Genomic DNA, 19,622 nt, shown 5'->3' with positions numbered 1-19,622 from the left:
AGACACACCTTTGTTTTTGAGAATACGGAAGGTTTCTAAATTTTACATCGGATGCTTCCATTGGTAGTAGTTTGCGCTGAATTTATTTTGCTGCCACTCCCCATTTCTATTTTGTCCATAAGTAATTAAGTGGAAATGGATTAACTCAAAGAAATTATGCTTTACATGTCAAGCATGAGTACATTCTTGCTTTCTGCCACATACTGGTTCAAATCATCTTATCATTTCTGCAACATGCATCCAATCCCATTTTCAAAAGACTTTGTTATATAGTTGCTTTTTTTCATCAACTTTTTCAGCAAATCTGATTTTGGCCCCTCAAACAATTTAAAAACAATTTAGTAAGACTATTGTGAACACTAAATAATGCTAAAACACTGTTCCTCTATAATTCCTACATATATATATGATCCAGTGTGAGTTCACCATTGTCTGACAGGTGAAACAAAAGTGAAAGACTTTATTTACACGATTGTGCTGAAAAAAAAAAATAGGATAAAATTGGTGGACTGACCACATTCAATGTTGTGGCAAATGGCAAAGTAACGGATTTATTGGAGTTTCAGCTCTCTCAGTGAGATTGGAATTAAAGCCGTGGGGTATTTTTTTAAACTACACTTACTTTGATTTTCCACTTTTTTTGTTGCTTTGTCTGTGGAAATAAATGCAAGCATTATGTAAGACTTCAAAAAGATTATTTTAAATCCTACATATCTCTTTAAAGTTTTCAGGAGAGTGTTCCAATTTTTAACTTGAAATTAATCAGTCTCAACTCATTAAGGCCATTAGGAACTTCTCTCATTGTGCATTTCACATTTTTGTTTTACCTTCATGTCTTGACGAGTGATAAAGCCTTTGCCTTCCAGATCACAAATCTGAAAGAATTCACGTGCTTTTCCCAACACAGTTAGTCCTGGGTCTTGTTCTCCAGTCCTGCTCCTCTCTGCATCTCCTGGTGTCACAGGTCTGCCACAGTCTCCTTGTATTCTGTCCATTGTCACAATCTCAGCACAGGAATATTTGGGGGTGCTGCTGTCCCATATACTCACAAATTCTGATCTGAAATCTGTGCATGGAATGTAAGGAAAAGAGCAAATCAGAACCTCATAATGTTACTTTCCACAGTCTCTTAGCAACCATCTCTTTAATTAGGCACTAAAGCTTAGAAGAAGAAAAAGCTTTTTGAAAATGTCTAGTCTTGATGGGCTGCACTAAAGACGCTACAAATGGGATGACGAATGAGGAGGGGGGAGTCTGAGGGAAGGAGAAGACAAAACTAGTTCTGAAAAGGAATTATTAACTATCATTATCATGCTAGGAAACGCTGTCACAGGAAATATAGGTGAGACATAGCAAGGGGCATTTGGCTACTACAGTTGCCTGAACAACTGTTGGTCACAAAGTCTTACCAACCATCAGTAGCCAGGAAGATACATGAAGGAAAAGATCACTCCATAACTGCCCTGTTTCTTAATCCCTGACATCTCCAATATTAGACAGTCTCAAAAACGGTATATAAGCTAGATAGTGGCTATATAGAGTCAGAGCTATATTTGCTCTGACTCGAAATAGCCACCCACAAGAGGATCAGATGGAAATGCCACTGCAAGCCACATTCAGACTACAGTGGTATAATAGTCTGGATGAGATTCTCCTTTCCTACTGCTTTTACACGCCTAACCTTCACTTACTTCAATACAGGCCATCAGTTTCAACTTTGTAGTGACACTAACTTAAAAATAGGTTTAAGAATACCAGAAATCAGTGGGACAAGTGCAGCCTAAAGGTGGTCCTGACAAGAAGTGACCCAGACTCCAAGTGTACTGCATGTAATATATTTTTTTCTTTTTCATATCTCAACAATTTCTCAAAAGGCCACAACTGCAGGAACAGGCCAAGCTAATCATGACAGTAAGTGCTGCTAGTCCCTGTGGTTTCTGCACAGTGTGTTATGCTTCCTTAAGAAAAATAAAAACGAAAAACTGCAAGTAATAGTCAATTGCATGTGAAAGAATAGAAATACGAAAACAGGTTTAAAAAGGTGGAGCAAAAGGGCACTATATACAGTTTGATAAAGTTGTTTACATTTAGCAAACAGTACAGATACGATTCAGAAAATGTCACCATGCTTTCTAAATACTCTCATATGACAAAATGAAATTATGTGCATCGCAGGAGCCTCACCTTCTTACAAGTTGCCACACCTTTCATGCACATCATAAAAACTTGCTACACAGCGTCTTAAATACAGGCAAAAATTAAATTATAGCACACACTAAAATTCTTAATCTTCATGGTAGATTCCAAAACTGGTACAGTTAATCTTAATTCCTAGAGTGTCCTGATACTTTGAAAATGCTGGTAATAACATGAAAGATTAAAACTCCAATTTGCCCCGTGTTACTGGATTAGCAATGTAATTATTCCAGGGACAGTTTTAAATAACATAGGTAGTTCCATTCACTCATCCACCTCCTTTAGAAATCAAACAGCTTATAAATTCAAAAGATTATTCTATTCTGTTAAGACTTTTAATTTCCATTCTTTTAGCTACAAGCACACCTCACTATGTAAAATAGGTCGTATCCTGACTTGAAGCAAACAAGCATAGGTCTACATAATTCTAAACAAGAATGTGGGCTTTATGAGGTTTTTACAGATGATTGATCATGAGGTATTTTTGGACTGGTCTGCAAAAGGCAGGTCACTGTCAGTACTTCAAATGAAATTTTCATCATGATTTTCCAGTCAGGTGTACTGTAAATCACCGAACTCTAGAGGAGCAGAGCACTGCTGATCCACAGATTTCATAAGTCATTACTTGTGACAACCCCATTCTCACTAATTGTGATAGTTAAAAACTTACAGATCTGTTTTACCTGCATCCATGTCTCTAAGTTTCAGTAAAATATTTTTTAGCATGTCTATAGGTACAACGATTCTGCAGCACACTTCAAAACACAAATCATCATCAGAAAAACGTAAAAAGCTTACTTAATACTGAGGTGTCTATGGATTTATAAAAAAAAAAAAAACTCTTATGAGAGATAACACGTTTTACAAACACTGGAAAATAAAAATCAGATTGCATACCTTTGCTACAAGAAATATATTTTCCTACAATCAAACTATCACTGTTAAAATAACCTGCAGCTGTTCTGTGGTATGCCTGACACGTGAACAGGGACCTCTTCAGAACTAACTTAGTGTCAGTTGTCTTTTAGCATTACGCTGAAAATCTTCTAAAGGTGCTAAAATGTACCACCACAATCATTTTAAGTTGGCACAAGCCTGCTGAAAGAAGTCATTCTGTTCCCTATTGCTGTGCCCTGCCCTAAGACAAGTGTTCATCCAGTTAGACAGTGAATTCTGTTGTAGAACCCTTTCAATTTAATCTGAAAATTTATAGTTTATTTAGCTCAATTAAGGCCAAGTGGTCCATCAAGGAAACACTTAAAAAACACATCAAAGAAAAATCAAGAACCAAAAAAAGCAGGATCTATAGAGAATGACAGAGGAATGGGACTGCAAAGAACACAGAGAGCACAATAACCGTTCCCAAGTACATAGAAGTTTTCTAGATACACGATTGGAGCAAAATACTCCCTATACACATAATGCAACAGACAAGAAGTAACACTCTGGTGCTGTAAGTGGCAGACAAGCTAGACATGCAAAACCATCCAATGATAAAGAAAGTAGAGCACTGAACCACTGACTGTAAAGGTAGTGCAACTGTCATCATGGAAGAACAGATCAAACACAAATCTGCAAATAATGGCATAGGTGGTCATTCCTTGAGAAAGCAGAATAGATCAGTGGATCTCAATGTTACTTTTAGCCACTTTTAAAATATTTTATGACAGTTCAAGGTAAAAATTCAAGTCCCACACTTAAAACAACTAATAGAGATACAAAGATGTGCACTCAAAAAACCTTGTATTTTTTTTTCCTCTACTATGACAAAGACAATCACCCTTTTAAGCTCTCATGAAAGCATTATAAACCCTGACCTAAACATATGAACACCTAGATTGAGCAAGATTAAAAATTTCATTCCTCCAATTTTGACTTTTCAAGTAAAAACATGCAAGTCTTGTGCTTTTGCTTCAGAAAGGCACTGAAATGTATCATAAAAGCCTCTTTTCATCCACACAGCCTGAATTCGTTGGCTAGGTAACTTTTCTCATGATGCACAAAATCTCTTATGATTCTTCATCTTTCTTAGGAGACAATGCATCATGGACTGGGTGTGGGGAGTTTAACTGTGGGGAGAGAGAGATCTGAGGCAGTTTGGAGTTCCTATGAGGAACCACAATAGGATAGTCTGAAAGAAATATGCCATGAAGATAACTTCAGGGTAGCAGAAAAGGCAGAAAACAAAGGAATCCTGCATTCACTGGCCTAAAAAAAGGAAAAACTTAATAGAAACTCTCCAACCAGCTCTGACTGTAGCTTTTAAAGATTAAGGGAACCATTAGGATCACCTACTTTGATATTCTGCATAATACAAGATGAAAGCTTCCTTTATACTACAAGTTTTTAGATTTCCATAAAACTACTTCCAATTTATTTCAAGGTAAGACAGGTGAGCAGAAATCAAGGAGGGGAAAGACCTGGGAAAAGATGTTGTGGGTTATAAATACATCATAATCACACAAATTAAATTCCTCATTTTCAGAAGACGATTGGTTAAGGAAAAATACATACCTAAAACTAAAGAAACAAGAAAATCCAGGTCATATATCAGAAGCACAATCTACACAATATAGCTGGCAAATAGGAGTAAAACAGGCAAGTTGCTTAAAGTGATAGCATTAACAATTCCAAAAGAAGCTACTGAAGACTTTGGAGAGAGACCACTCACTCCCCACTTGGCATTTGTCCACAACGAATCCACAGTCCCAAATGTTGGAAAAAAAAGCCAAACTATATCACTTCTGTGTGCAATGATGCAGAATCCCAGCTCTCTGACTAGTGATTATGTCCTCATTAACGTTATTTATTTTTAACATCTCCATCCAAGCAACTAGTTTTCACTGGGTTTGTAAGAAAATTTGCCTCTCCCAAAGGCTAGCTTCTCACATAGATGAAGAAGAAAGTCACCTGCCTGGCTTCTTACTGGCCTCTACGGAAGCAGTAAACAAAACTATCCATGTATTAAAATTCACATGTCTAACGGTAAGAGAGGTAACAGAAGGAAGTAGGCAGATTAATTTATTCCCCATCCTGCTCCTTCAATATGGAAAAACAACTAATGTGCAGGCAACAACAATTACAGAACCTCTCACTTTCCTTCCAGCACTATCTTCTCTAATTTTTATTGCCTAAATATTAGCACTTCTCAGGGATCCAAAGGCAAGGTGAAGTTAAATAGACCAGTTTAGTGCTGCTAGGCTCCCTGAGAAGTAAAGCTACCCTAAGCAATTAGGATTTTAGTGGGAATGCATCTTTTCCTCTTGCTTCATTGCTTTGAATGCTTCCTTTTTAATGTATTTAGGAAATTAAAAGCTAAGAACTGTCTGGAAATGCAAGCTTATTGTAAAAGGACACTGAATTTAGGGACAACGATCACCATGGAAATCACGGTTGCAGAATAATCACAGGATCATCAGAGCTGTGACAGCACCCTGCCTGTAGTCTCTGCATGCTTCAAGGAGCCACCCTCTCCTTCTCTCCTTCCACTTGCTCTTCCTGCCTTATTCAAGGACACCATATCAAAGAAGGCCTGTTCTCATTCTGTCTTGTTCCTTGTCTGCCTGCTGGCTGCAAGAACCGTGAGTCTTCAAGAAACTGTTGACCTACCTAACAAACGAGCAGGATGGTGGTGTAAGTGTGCATGTGTATCTGAGTATGTGTTTTCCCCACAAATTCTGTCTCTCTCTCTCTAACTTACCAATAAATCTTTACTGCATACAAATGCAATTTGGCCAGTTATGTATTTCGGGCAACAACTCTGGCTAACATTTGTCGCAGCTGCATTAGTTTTTATAAACGTTTACATGTAAACAGTAGTGACATTAGCAATTATAGAACTTGTATTAGAACTACTACAGAACTATACAGAACTTTTTTACCATTATTTTGACTTCTCTCCAAACCAGAAAATATTACTTCAGAGAAGTACAACCCATTGTTAAGAAGGAGCACCTTACAACATATGCAACACATTCCAAGCACAGTGAAGTCAAAATTTAACTGAGTCCACTTAACTGCATGATTTCTTGTGTTGCATTGTTCCAAGCACTGAACTTTAATGCAAATAACTATACTAATAACAGCATTACATTAGTAAATGGTGTAACCTTTTGCACAATGTTCTGGCAGGAGGTATTAGCAATTCACATGAGCTGTTCCATTTGTTAACAAATTATTTGCATTGGAAACAGACACACACCGCTCTGAAGTAAAAGCTTGGAACAGTTTAAGTAGAACAGTATATGTTCCTTTTAATTGTCTAATCTTTCAGGGTTTCCTAATGACTCACTGCTAAATGGAGCTACTTTCAGCTGGTGAAATCTGGTTGACAAGAACATCTTTAAAGTACATCATTCTCACAAAAAAAAAAAATTTTGAAATAGTCTGCCTCCTCCAAAAGTCCTTGCTAAAAATATAACTTCTGAAAAAAAAAGAATCAAAACCTTCTATCTGCCTGAAAACTAACAAAAATTTTGCTTGAAATCTAAAGCATACTCTCTATTTCTAGTTTGTCAAGAAGTGTTATATCTTTAACCTAAATTAAAGGCTTTTGAGATGCAAATTATATATTCTCTTCAAATAAAAATCCATTTTTAATGGAAAAAATGTTAGTGGAAAATTTCAGTCTACTCTGTCGCTGACCTCAGTGGACCCAAGCTAATGTAGATTGCACTAGAAGACCTGAGAGGAATGTTCCAAGTGTCTCCTTAGTTATTTGGCATTTGGTTTGCAGTTGGATTTGCAAGAATTATTGTTTGCAAAATTTTCAGAATTTCTAAAAATATAAACTTGTTCTTGGGAACCACCTTCACCTGAGTCAGTGGTACAGTTTGTATGGGACAAGACCATGTAAGTGAGGCACAAAAATATTTAATTCGCTAGTCTACTGTTTTTCCATTGCAAGAAGTAATGGTAAAATATAATACAAGAAGTGTCATATTTTAGTATATGCAGTACAAGATAACGTTCATGCTATCTCTTCTGCATGGCTCACTTCCAAGGTCTGGGAAACAGATACAAACAAATCCACTTATCTATATTTGACTAGTAGGCTTGGTGTACCTCATCCTGCTTAGTTCTACAAAAAACAATTAAAAATGCATTATTACAGATTCTTAATCCGATTTTAATTCACCACTGCTTTCAAGTGGAAATACAACTTCCACACTTGCTGTGAGTCAATTAATCAAAAAGTTATTTTTGCAATTGTGCAGGATCCCTGCATCCACTTATACTGCTCTCTAACGAATGGAAGTTCCCCAGCAAGACCCTTCACCTTTCTTGACACCCCCTCTGTGAAACTAAGGGATCAGTCATGTGAGGAAAACGGGACTCCAGATAGGGAGAATATCTTCTGCTGTGGCTCTCTGGAGGTCACAGGCTTGTCAAAGTGGCACATATCCCAACCACAGCTCAGCAATGTGATGACTTGCCACCATGCAACAGGTATGGCTACTTCATCATTTCTGTCTGGCAAAAATAAAGTATCAGAGCAAGGGGTAGTCTGGGACATAGAAGAACAAACACACGTTTTAGAAGGCCAGCAGAAGCAGAGCATGAGAAGGAAGTCAAATTAGATTGAGACATGACACACAATAAATCTGATAGTGACTTTTGAGGCAGATTGAACAAGATTCCCAGTAACTAACTCTATACCTTGCTTATCTGATCCTGTGGTGAATGAACTTACTAAATGTGGGGAAGAACTACCCCAGAAAAAGGGCATTGGTGTCTAGAAATGCAAGTAAATATTTATCATCCTTTTTTTGTTGTTTTCTCTTAGGATAAAAAATAAATCAGATTTAGACTGAAAACTCTAGGCCTGACTTGGTTAGATCTTTATCTGGAGAGAGCTCCAGAGTCTTCAAATTAGTTTCAGTCAGTTTCTTGACACAGGCATCCTGGCGCTTCTGCACACTTAAGTCAAGGGCAGTGGAATCAAATATGTCTTTATATCAGGTTTAACTTAAAATAATTAAGCTTGCATTTCTAACATAAGAACTAAAATCCTAAAAATGTATTAATCACTCCTTATATGTAGAACTGTACATTCATATAGAATCATGGAATTCTAGAATAGTTTGGGTTGGAGGGGACCTTCAAAGGTCACCTAGTCCAACATCCCTGCAAGGAGCAAGGACATCTTCCACTAGATCAGGTTGCTCAGAGCCCCATCCAACCTGGCCTTGAATGTTGCCAGGGATGAGGTGTCCACCATCTCTCTGGGCAACCTGTTCCAGTGTTTCACTACCCTCACTGTAAAACAATTTTTCCTTCTATCTAGTATTAATCTACCTCCTTCTATATCAAAACTATTACCCCTTGTCCAATCACAACCCATCCTTGTCAAAAGTCCCTCTCCACTTTTCTTGTAGGCCCCCTTTAAATATTGAAAGGTTGCAATAAGGTCTCCCTGGAGCCTTCTCTTCTCCAGGCTGAACAGCCCCAACTCTCTCAGCCTGTCTTCATAGGAGAGGTGCTCCAGCCCTCTGATCATCTTCATGGCCCTTCTCTGGACTCGCTCCAACAGGTCCATGTCCTTCTTCTTAGTTGGGGCCTCCAGAACTGGACACAGTACTCCAGGTGTGGTCTCACCAGGGCAGAGTAGAGGAGGAGAATCACCTCCCTCAACCTGCTGGCCATGCTCCTCTTGATGCAGCCCAGGATGCAGTTGGCTTTCTGGACTGCAAGTGCGTATTGCTGGCTCATGTTGAGCTTCTCATCCACTAACATCCCCAAGTCATTCTCCTCAGGGCTGCTATCAATCCATTCTCCACCCAGCCTGTATTTGTGCTTGGGACTGCCCCAACCCATATATACTTATGCAAATTAGTAAATGATGGAGAGGGAATCTGGGCAGACCACTATATTCTTTACCCCTCCATATGGCTGTTTACCCATATGCAAAATCATATCATTTGTTAGCGAACAGAAGCAGGAGGAGGAAAAGAAAGAGAGCTGTTAGAAGCAGCACATGCATCCTGTGTGCTGAAGAAACCACAATAAAAGCTTGCAGAGTAATGCTCTTCAGTGCATTAACTTCTGCTGCTTTCTTTAATATTCCACTACAAGACAGGAGGAAAAAGGGGGACAGGTGGGACACAGAACCAAATATACCTCCTTAGTTTTGGCTGCAGTGAACTTAAGTCTCCAAGAGCTGGCAGACCAGGAGACTGTGAACTATTTTTGCCTTAAATCTTGTTTGCTACATAATCTATTCACAGAAATTCATCTGCCCTTTGTACTTGAAACACTGACTTTTTATTTTTTTCCTTAATGTCAAGAAAGATGAGAATTTAGTATGGAGAAGATTGACATTTAATTTTCACTCTTTTGGGTGTAACTGTTACCTTTTGAGTCGTACAATACTGAAGTCCCTAATGATAAATTTGGAGATCAGATATATGAGTTCTTAGGACATCCCACAGATAACCAATAAACTTTTACCATTCCATCAGAATAATTAATATATACCATCTAAAAAGAAAAGTGAAATTGACCTGGAAACTACTGTTGAAAACCACGAAGTTGCAACTGAGAGAACAGGAAAGTATGTTCAAAGTGTTCCAGAGGAATTTCACCATTCTCCCAACTGTGACACTACCCAAGTTTCATTACATGCAGTCATAATCTGTTCTATGGGTATATATTAAGAAATCTATTTTCCTGGTAGTGGTAAGTTTCTTTTATAACTGTCTGGCCTAGGTCTCTCAAGCAAAGAAAGCTTCGCTTTTCCTTCTTGTGAATAGTAGTCGTGGAAGCTGCTGGATTTAATCACATTAGCCAAAAGAAAAAAAACTGACTGTCATTTACAGTCATCATAAGCATTCAGTATCAAGAAAGACAGAAAACACTATTGGGTACCACACCAGTGTAAGACTGACACAAAACTATCATAGGGGAAACCAAGAATCATTTTTACAACCATCAGTAGCAGCACTGCTATCATCTTCACTCAGTACTTGGTGGGCCTGGTCCCAGCCTGCACGCGGTCACCAGACACAAACCCAATTTATCACTCATCTCTACAGGGAAGCTCACACTGCAAACTGACCGGGTAGCTCCTGGAGTAACCTAGGCATAAAGTGATTTCTCTGTGACGCTGTCTATCGGCCTCAGCATGAAGCTGGGGAATGCAGAAGTGCAAACACAATCCGTCAACAGAACTTTTCAGGCACCACCTTGATGAAATACTCTCTGCGGTAGGACGTGCCACCACACCTCCTGGAGGCAGGAGCAGCCCGTTCGGCAGCCCCTGTGGCTCTAACCCCGCCGCCTTCCAGCCTCACGCTAGCTGAGGGCTAACGAGACGGCCCGGGGCTGCCAGTGCAGCCTACGACCTTGCCCACGGCCCGACACGAGCCACCCCGACCGCCGCCGCGCCGCTGCCAGCAGGGCCACCTGACCCCCACCCACTTCCCCACTTTCTTCCGGCAGGCACCGACCCCTGCCGGCGCAGCCCCCTGGGGAGGGAGCCGGAGAGGTTGTGGTAACCGCTCTCCCTTGCCGGCTGCCCTGAGCCCTTGCGCGGCCACGCAGAACAGGCAAAGGCGGTGCTGGGCTGCAGGCAGCCCCTGGCAGGAAGCAAAGCTTGCAACAGGCGGAGCGCAGCGGAAGACCGGGGCACTGTTGAGACATCGAGGCTCTGCAGAGAAGCACAAAGCAGCGGCCGCGGGTGCCTTTCCGCCGGCTGCTTCCCTAGGTGAAGGTGCACAGTCCTCTTCTCTTTCCTCCCCTCGACCCTTTCGGCCCCCCACTCACCTCCCGCCGCTGCCTGCGGGCGCCCGGGGAGCCCTGCACGCAGTGCGGCGCGGCTCCCTCCACCTGCCCGCGCCCCAGGGTGAAAGTGAGGCCGCAGGAATGTTGAAACAACTTTCTAAACTTTTGTTTCGAGCACGGGTGGCATAATCGGGCGAGGCGGGCTGCGCCCCGGGGGCGGGACGGGGAGCCCGGCCCGGCCCGGCCAGCCCAGCCTCCTCCCTCCCTCCCGGCGGGGCCGTGCAGTCGGAGCTCGGGCTGTCGCCGAGGGGCGGGGTCCCGGTCGCAGCTCACCTTTGGCAAGACCGACTCGCCCTCGGCAAGATCTAAGGGTGGCGACCGATCAAAACGGACCAACGAGGATCTTCCACGCCTTGCGATCTCAAACTGTCCCAAGTCTAGTTATACGTGTACAGAAGATGGCAACGGGAGACAGGAATTGATTTCACATTCATTTGACACTTTAGCTCACAGTGTATTTCAAAAAACGTGTAAAGATCAGCATCTGGGATCAGATTCCCTGAGTAGTCCCCCAAGGACAGAAAAAACCTCAACATAGTTCTCATCACTGTGAGATCTCCCAACTGCAGAAGAGCTCTTGGGGTGTGGTGCCTGAAAAAGGCTTCATCTGCCTTTTCTTAGTCAGGTGGTCTGACTATGTCACCTGCTATGACATCAACTGCGCTGGTCTGCTCTCTGGTCCACTCTCCATGGGTTCATTAGCTGTCTCAAGGTAAAGCTCCATACACCTAAGGCACTCCTTTTCACAGCGTACAAGCCCTGCTACTTGCCTTCCCCCACCATCTTTCCTGAACAGCCTGTGACCCTTCAAGCTTATCTCCTTAAAGTCAGCTGTAGTACCAGAGCGCTGGTAAGTAGCAAATCTTGCATCTATAAACAGGAATGTAAGGAGGACCTGCAGGTAGTTCACAGAACACAGGTATATATATCTACTGATATATCTACTTACAAACCACTACAAGTAATAGTTTAAAACAGTTGTTAAACGCCGAGTTGCGATTATGTAACCAAGTTTAATTAAGATGGCTTCTACAACAGGAAATTTTACTTGAGTAATTATTACAATTCTTTGACTATAGGCTTGTACAAGTTTCCACAAGGCAAGCTTGAATGTGTATTTAGAGTACATTAAAGTGCTACTTGACAGTTACCTGTGTGCTCAGTAATAAATATTTGAAACTTGCTTACCATGGCAGCTGCCTTATAGGTACTGTGGGCTAAAATAGGCACACAGGTAGTTATAGTGAAATCATCAGCATCTTGAATAGCTATAATACTCTGCACATGCTGACTTGACTCAAGCTAACTTTACCATTTAACTTTTTGCTGTGTTAGTAAAATAGCAGGGTGAAGGATGGAATTACGTTTCTTTTAAAGGTGTGGACAATGTTTCTTACAACATTCTTTCAGAGAAATGAAGGCACACTGTCAGCCACAAGGTACTAGACACAATTCAGAATCTTGCGGAGAAACTGAAGACAGCATATAGAAAGTTAACTTCTTACCATGTTGAAAATTATTCTGAAGGGTTCCACAGCATTCCATACTAAAATCAAGGAAGATGGGGTGAGAAACAACACAGAAATATTTCCAAGAAACATCCTGAATTCAAAGTTAGCTAGGACTAAGGAAAATTCTAGAACAGCAAAGAGAATTTGTCACATGCATGGGGGAAAAAAGCTTGCTGGAGTAGCATCTGCAGACTTACATTAATAACATTAATGTATTAAGTCCCCAGAGAATAAACTTAAAACCAGAGACTGCTTAGGCATCTTGTTGCAACAAATTACTCCATATTCTTCCTTATCGTTTGCTATGATGCAGTTCAGACTTTCCAATTTCTGTAAGAAAGTTTTGGAGCCTACTAAGGAGTAATAAAAGGTCACTGAGGTTGTCCAGGTCTTGTCTAGTCAGCTAATGACATCTTTACATATATCTGTGAATACATTGGAGTAGAGCCTTACAGAGTCAGCTAGAAATGGGCTCTTGCTCTCTCTTTTCCTTCTCTCTCATAGCAAAAAGTTATGGATTCCAGTTCTTCATTAGGAAGAACAAACAGTGGATTGAGAAGCAAGACATACAATGCTTAAAAGTATAGGACCACTACTATATCACAGTACCTATGTAGATACATGTCAACTAGAAGATAAGGCTTAGCAGTAACTATTGTAATTCACAATTTAAATTATTCATCCTAGTATTGTTTGAAAATTTGGGTCAAATCTGCAGTATGAATTGAACTGTCTTGTCTAGGTCTCGCAAACAAAGCAAGCTTCACTTCTAGTTCTTGTGAATAGTAGTCGTGGGAGCTGCTGGATTTGATCACATTAGTCAAAAGAAGAAACTGAGTATTTATTATTTCCAACTCACTGAGTGACCTGACTAAGTGAGTGTCACCTGACAGGTGAAATCTGCACCATAAGACCTATCCATTTTATGTCCTCTGCTTTAAAATGAATCTTTTTTTCTTTTATTTTTAGCAAAATTGGGAAGAATATTGGACTTGGATCAAAGTATTTGCAGACTGGAGGAGTAGCAACAATAAGGAGGAACTACTTATGTCTTTCAGAGGACTATCAACCACTCGCTGTAATCATCAAACCCCAGAAGACCCACACAAGGAAGAGACTACTTTGCATATAGCTAAAGGGTAAATTTATCACGTTGAAATTTGGTGGGACTGGAACATCAGATTCCTATATAATACCATGGAAATTCAGCTTCCCAACACCTTGAAGAAATCTGTTTCAGAATAAAATTATGCTTTTTAAATTGCACTCAAGTACAGCTGTAATTTCTTTCAGCAGTTTCTCATCATATATCTTCGTATGTGCTCGGTTCCCTAGGTGATGAGGGCAGAAAAAGACCCTGACAGGTTCAGCAGCCACAAGTTTGTTCTTCATGAAAAGCCAGAATTAAATGCATTTCCTTATCTCCCTCCTGGAGTAAGTGGAGTGAAAAGCAGTAAACTCATACACTGTGATGTCAGAGATTATAACGCTAACTGCAGAGAGAAGAAAGAGCCCAAGAATAAAGGTGCATATGCATGAATCTACTTCTTAGTACAGGTTTAAATTACAGTGGTAAACTGAATACTTTAAAGAATGCTACCCTTGTATATGGGTCCAAAATTGTCCTCTGTGAAGTCTAGGTAAAAACTCACTTGATTTTTCAAGGTCTAAAACCAAGAGATTCTGAAAAACACTGGGGTGCAAAACATATTGTCCAGAGCTAGGATCCTTCTGACTGCTATGTTTAATGTAAAATGATTTAGAAACAGGATGACAGTCTCTAACACCAGAACTACTAACAGAAACAGGTGGTTCTGTTAGGCAGGCAGAAGACAGCTTGCAGCTCTTAAGTCTGGAAATGCCAGCTGCAATATAAAAATAAAACCCCCAACCTTTAAATAAAACTGGCTGTATTTCATAATTTATTTATGATGATGTGTGTTTATTTTGGTCTGGAGAGCGATCATACTGTTGGGATGCAAGGGATCATTTTCTTCTACATGTAGGCTCTTAGTAACAGGCCTGTTTTGGCTTTCCACATGAATGCAGCTTTTAATTGCCTATGAAATTGCATCACCCTGAGGGAACTTCACAGTAACATTCAAAATTATGTTTTCCTTTTTTATGCTCGGGGATCAGAGGAAAAGTTACAGAAACTGGAGTCATAAACACAGTGCAAGAAATCTACAGATTGGCTATAAAATGGAAATTGTATCAACTGACAGCTAGGAAACTGGAAGTCTTCTAGCTTCATTGGCTATACAGTCATCTCACTTGCCAGAGTAAAGGAAATACATGTTTGACCATGCTTATGTCACCTACAGCAGTATAAGCTTGATCATACTACACTGCAAAAAAAAATATATAAGACTTTTCTAAAAATTAAGCTTTAATCATGGAATTAAACTGGCTGTCATCTATTACAACCCTTTGCCCTTCCCCTAGCAGAGTCAGCTAGAGCAGGTTGCCCAGGGCCTCGTCCAATTGGATTTTGAAAATCTCCAAAGATGGAGACTCCACAGTCTCTGTAGGCAACCTGTTCTAGTGTTTGACCATGCATACAGTAGAAACATTTTTTTTTCTTATATTTAGGTGGAATTTCCTGTATTTCAATTTGTGTGCTCTTGTCCTTTCACTTTGCCATACTGAGGAGAGTCTAGCTTTGTTCTCTTTACTCCCCCCAACCAAGTATTGATATACATTGACAAAATTACTCCCCGAGCCTTCTCTTCTGGAGGCTAAACAGTCCCAGCTCTCTCAGTGTCTCCTCAGGTGTTTCAATACCTTAATCATTTTAGTGGTTGTTTGCCGGGTTCGTGCTTGTACATCCATGTCTCATATTGGGAAGCCCAGAACTGCACACAACACTCCAGATATGGTCTAAATGCCAAGTAGAGGGAAAGGGTCACCTTCCTCTAGCCTGCCAGAAACACTCCTGATTGTGAGTCACCTTGCAATGACACTGGCAATTCCCTCACTTCTCAGGGATGCATCACATCAGGTTAGAATCATAGAATAATAGAATGGTTAGGGTTGGAAGGGACCTTCAAAGGTCATCTAGTCCAATCCCCCTGCAAGGAGCAGGGACATCCCCAACTAGATCAGGTTGCTCAGAGCCTCATCCAGCCTGGCCTTGAACATTTCCAGGGATGGGGCTTCCACCACCTTTCTGGGCAAACTGTTCCAGTGTTCTATAACTTGCATTGTAAAAATTTTTTTCCTAACATCCAATCTAAATCTACTCCCCACTATATTAAAACCATTACTCCTTGTCCTATTGCAACAGGCCCTACTAAACAGCCTCTCCCCATCTTTCTTACAGGCCCCCTTGAGGTACTGGAAGGCTGCTAGAAGGTCTCCCCGGAGCCTTCTCTTCTCCAGGCTGAACAGCCCCAACTCTCTCAGCCTGTCCTCATAAGAGAGGTGCTCCAGTCCTTTTATCATCTTTGTGGCCCGCCTCTGGGCCTTCTCCAACTGGTCCATGTCCTTCTTGTGTTGGGGGCTCCAGAACTGCACACAGTACTCCAGGTGAGGTCTCACCAGGGCAGAGTAGAGGGGGAGAATCACCTTCCTCGACCTGCTGGCCACACTCCTCTTGATGCAACCCAGGATGCGGTTGGCCTTCTGGGCCGCAAGGGCGCATTGCCTGCTCATGTTAAGCTTCTCGTCCACCAGCACTCCCAAGTCCTTCTCCTCAGGGCTGCTCTCAATCCATTCTCCGCCCAGCCTGTATGTGTGCTTGGGACTGCCATGACCCAGGTGCAGGACCTTGCACTTGGCCTGGTTGAACTTCATGAGGTTGGCACGGGCCCACCTCTCCAGCCTGTCAAGGTCCCTCTGGATGGCATCCCTCCCTTCCAGCGTGTCGACGGCACCACACAGCTTGGTGTCATTGGCGAACTTGCTGAGGGTGCACTCTATCCCACTGCCCATGTCACCGACAAAGATGTAGAACAGGGCCGGGCCCAAGACGGACCCCTGAGGGACGCCACTCATGACTGCTCTCCACTTGGACATTGAGCCGTTAACCACCACTCTCTGAGTGCGGCCATCCAGTCAACTCCGTATCCACCGAGTGGCCCGTCCATCAAACCCATGTTTCTCTAGTTTAGAGAGAAGGATGTCGTGCAGGACACTGTTAAAAGCTTTGCACAGGTCCAGGTAGATGATGTCTGTTGCTCATCCCTTGTCCACCGATGCCGTAACCCCGTCATAGAAGGCCACCAAATTGGTCAAGCACGATCTGCCCTTGGTGAAGCCATGTTGATGTCACCAACCACCTGCTTGCTCTCCATGTGCCTTAGCATGGTTTCCAGGAGAATCTGCTCCATGACCTTGCCAGGCACAGAGGTGAGGCTGACCGGCCTGTAGTTACCCGGGTACTCCTTATTCCCTTTTTACAAATTGGGGTTATGTTCCCTCTCTTCCAGTCATCGGGGACCTCACCAGACTGCCATGACTTCTCAAATACAATAGCCAGTGGCTTGGCAACTTCATCCGCCAGTTCCCTCAGGACCCACGGATGAATCTCGTCAGGTCCCATGTACTTGTGTACCTTTAAGTTCCTCAGATGATCCCGAACCTGCTCTTCAAGTACAGTGGGCAGTTCTTCATCCTCACAGTCCCTGCTTGCACCTTGTACAGCTTGAGTGGTGGGACAAGAACTCTTGTCAGTGAAGACTGAGGCAAAAAAATCATTGAGTACCTCAGCCTTCTCCATGTCCTGGGTAACCAGGACACCAGTTCCCTTCCAGAGTGGGCCTACATTTTCCCTGGACTTTCTTTTGTCCCCTACGTACCTATAAAAGCTGTTCTTGTTGCATTTTATATCCCTGGCCAGATTCAGTTCTGCCAGGGCTTTGGCCTTCCTTACCTAATCCCTGGCCACTCACGCAGCCTCTTTGTAGACCTCCCAGGCTACCTGTCTCTGTTTCCACCCTCTATAGGCCTCCTTTTTTACTTTCAGTTGGTCCAGGAGCTCCTTGCTCATCCACGCAGGCCTCCTGGCCTTTTTGCCCGACTTGTTCTTCATCGGGATGCACCTCTGCTGACCTTGGAGGAGGTGCTCCTTGAATATGGACCAACTTTCCTGGGCCCCTCTTCCCTCCAGGGCCGCCTCCAATGGCAAAAGTCCACCCTCCTGAAGTCTAGGGCAGAGAGCTTGCCATGTAGTTTCCTCACTGCCCTGCGGATCTTGAACTCCACCGTGTCATGGTTGCTGCAGCCAAGGCTGTCCTTTAGTTTCACATCCCCCACCAGTCCCTCCCTGCTGGTGAGCACAAGGTCGAGCATGGCACCCCTCCTTGTCAGCTCCTCTATCGCCTGCAGGAGGAAGTTGTCATCCACGCATTCCAGGAACCTCCTGGACTGCCTGTGCCCTGCCGTGTTGTCTCTCCAACAGATGTCAGGGTGGTTGAAGTCCCCCGTGAGGACCAGGGCCTGTGACCGTGAGGCTGCTCCTATCTGCCTATAGAGCGCTTCGTCTGCTCTGTCTTCCTGGCCAGGCGGCCTGTAACAGACCCCCACCGTAACGTCCCCTGTCCGTCCCCATCCTCTAATCTTGACCCATAAGCTCTCTGTCAGCTCCTCCTCCATGCCCAGGCGGAGCTCCACACACTCCAGCCGGTTGCTGACGTAGAGAGCGACACGCCCTCCTTGTCTCCCCTTCCTGTCCTTTCTAAAAAGCCTATACCCCTCCATGTTGACGCTCCAGTCGTATGTGTCATCCCACCACGTCTCTCTGATGCCAATGAGGTCGTAGCCCTGCTCGTGTGCACGCATCTCCAGCTCTTCCTGTTTATTCCCCATGCTGCGTGCATTGGTATAGAGACACTCCAGCTGGGCCCCCGACAAAGCCGACTTGCTGGCTGGAGCAACAGGGGTGCTATTGGACCGCAGTTTAGGTTCATTTGCACTTACCTGAGATCCTTCCTCAGCTTCTGGACCCTCGGTGCTGGCACTGGCGCCATGCTGACAGCAGTGGGCTGAACTGTGCTCCTCCTCCCCCAGCAACACTAGTTTAAAGCCCTCCGGACGAGCCTGGCAAGTCTTTGTCCAAACACGTTCTTCCCCTTCTCGGTTAGGTGCACGCCATCCGCCCCTAGCAGCCCGGGCTTCTCAAAGCACGCCCCGTGGTCGAGATACCCAAAGCCCTGGCTGTAGCACCACTCCCTGAGCCAAGAGTTAACCTGCCAGATACGTCTGGCCCTTTCAGGTCCCTGCCCTTCGACCGGGAGGATTGACGAGAATACCACCTGCGCCCCAGAGTCTTTGACTGTTGAACCTGGAGCCCTGAAATCCCTTTTGATGTTTCTCAGGATGCTGCTGGCTGTGTTCCTGGCCCCCACATGAAACACCAGTAGTGGATAATAGTCTGTGGGCCGTATGAGGCTAGGTAGTCTCTCGGTGACATCCCTGATACGAGCCCCCGGGAGACAGCATACCTCCTGAGAGAGCACATGGGGATGGCAGATGGCAGCTCTGTAGCTGTCAGGAGGGAGTCACCCACTACTACCACTCATCTCTTTTTCTTGGTAGCGGTAGCTATTACATGAGCCGGGCGTGCTACCTCGCACGGCTCCCGTGCCTCCCCCCTGGGACCGGACGGGCTCCATCCTAGGGTGCTAAGGGAGTTGGCGGGGGTGATTGCCGAGCCGCTCTCGGCCATCTACCAGCGGTCCTGGTTATCTGGGGAGGTCCCGGAGGACTGGAGGCTTGCCGATGTGACTCCCATCTACAAGAAGGGCCGTAAGGAGGATCCGGGGAACTACAGGCCTGTCAGCCTGACCTCAGTACCTGGGAAAGTTATGGAGCAAATCATCTTGGGTGAGATCACTCGGCATATGAGTGGCATCCAGGGGATCAGGCCCAGCCAGCACGGGTTCATGAAAGGCAGGTCGTGCTTGACCAACCTCATTTCCTTTTTACGACTGGGTGACCAGACTGGTGGATGAAGGAAAGGCTGTTGATGTGGTCTACCTGGACTTCAGCAAGGCCTTTGACATGGTCTCTCACAGTATTCTCCTAGGGAAACTGGCTGCCTGTGGACTGGGTAGGTATACCCTTCTTTGGATGAAGAATTGGCTAGGGGGCCGTGCCCAGCGGGTGGTGGTTAATGGAGTCAAGTCCAGCTGG

The 19,622-nt window shown here is 43.6% G+C and overlaps 1 protein-coding gene across 4 annotated transcripts in view; it reads right to left on the bottom strand.

Moving 5' to 3' along the window:
• The window catches only part of CRACR2A (calcium release activated channel regulator 2A), a 78,832-nt gene extending 67,745 nt beyond the window's left edge, over positions 1 to 11,087 (bottom strand). For all 4 annotated transcript variants that reach the window (XR_015260152.1, XM_086759184.1, XM_086759197.1 and 1 more), the window contains exons 1-2: positions 10,960 to 11,087; positions 828 to 1,066 (exon numbers count right to left, since the gene is read on the bottom strand). Coding sequence is in view for 3 of the 4 variants with exons in the window: in XM_086759184.1 (XP_086615310.1) it covers positions 828 to 995 (168 nt within the window). In the remaining variant the exon portion in view is untranslated. The remainder of the gene's footprint in view (positions 1 to 827; positions 1,067 to 10,959) is intronic.
• Between the last annotated feature and the right edge of the window lie 8,535 nt (positions 11,088 to 19,622).

Source organism: Chlamydotis macqueenii, chromosome 1, assembly GCF_036417535.1.
Source record: "Chlamydotis macqueenii isolate bChlMac1 chromosome 1, bChlMac1.mat, whole genome shotgun sequence".
NCBI lineage: Eukaryota > Metazoa > Chordata > Aves > Otidiformes > Otididae > Chlamydotis > Chlamydotis macqueenii.
The sequence above is the reverse complement of the archived record's forward strand: the minus strand, read 5'-3'. Positions and strand labels throughout refer to the sequence as shown.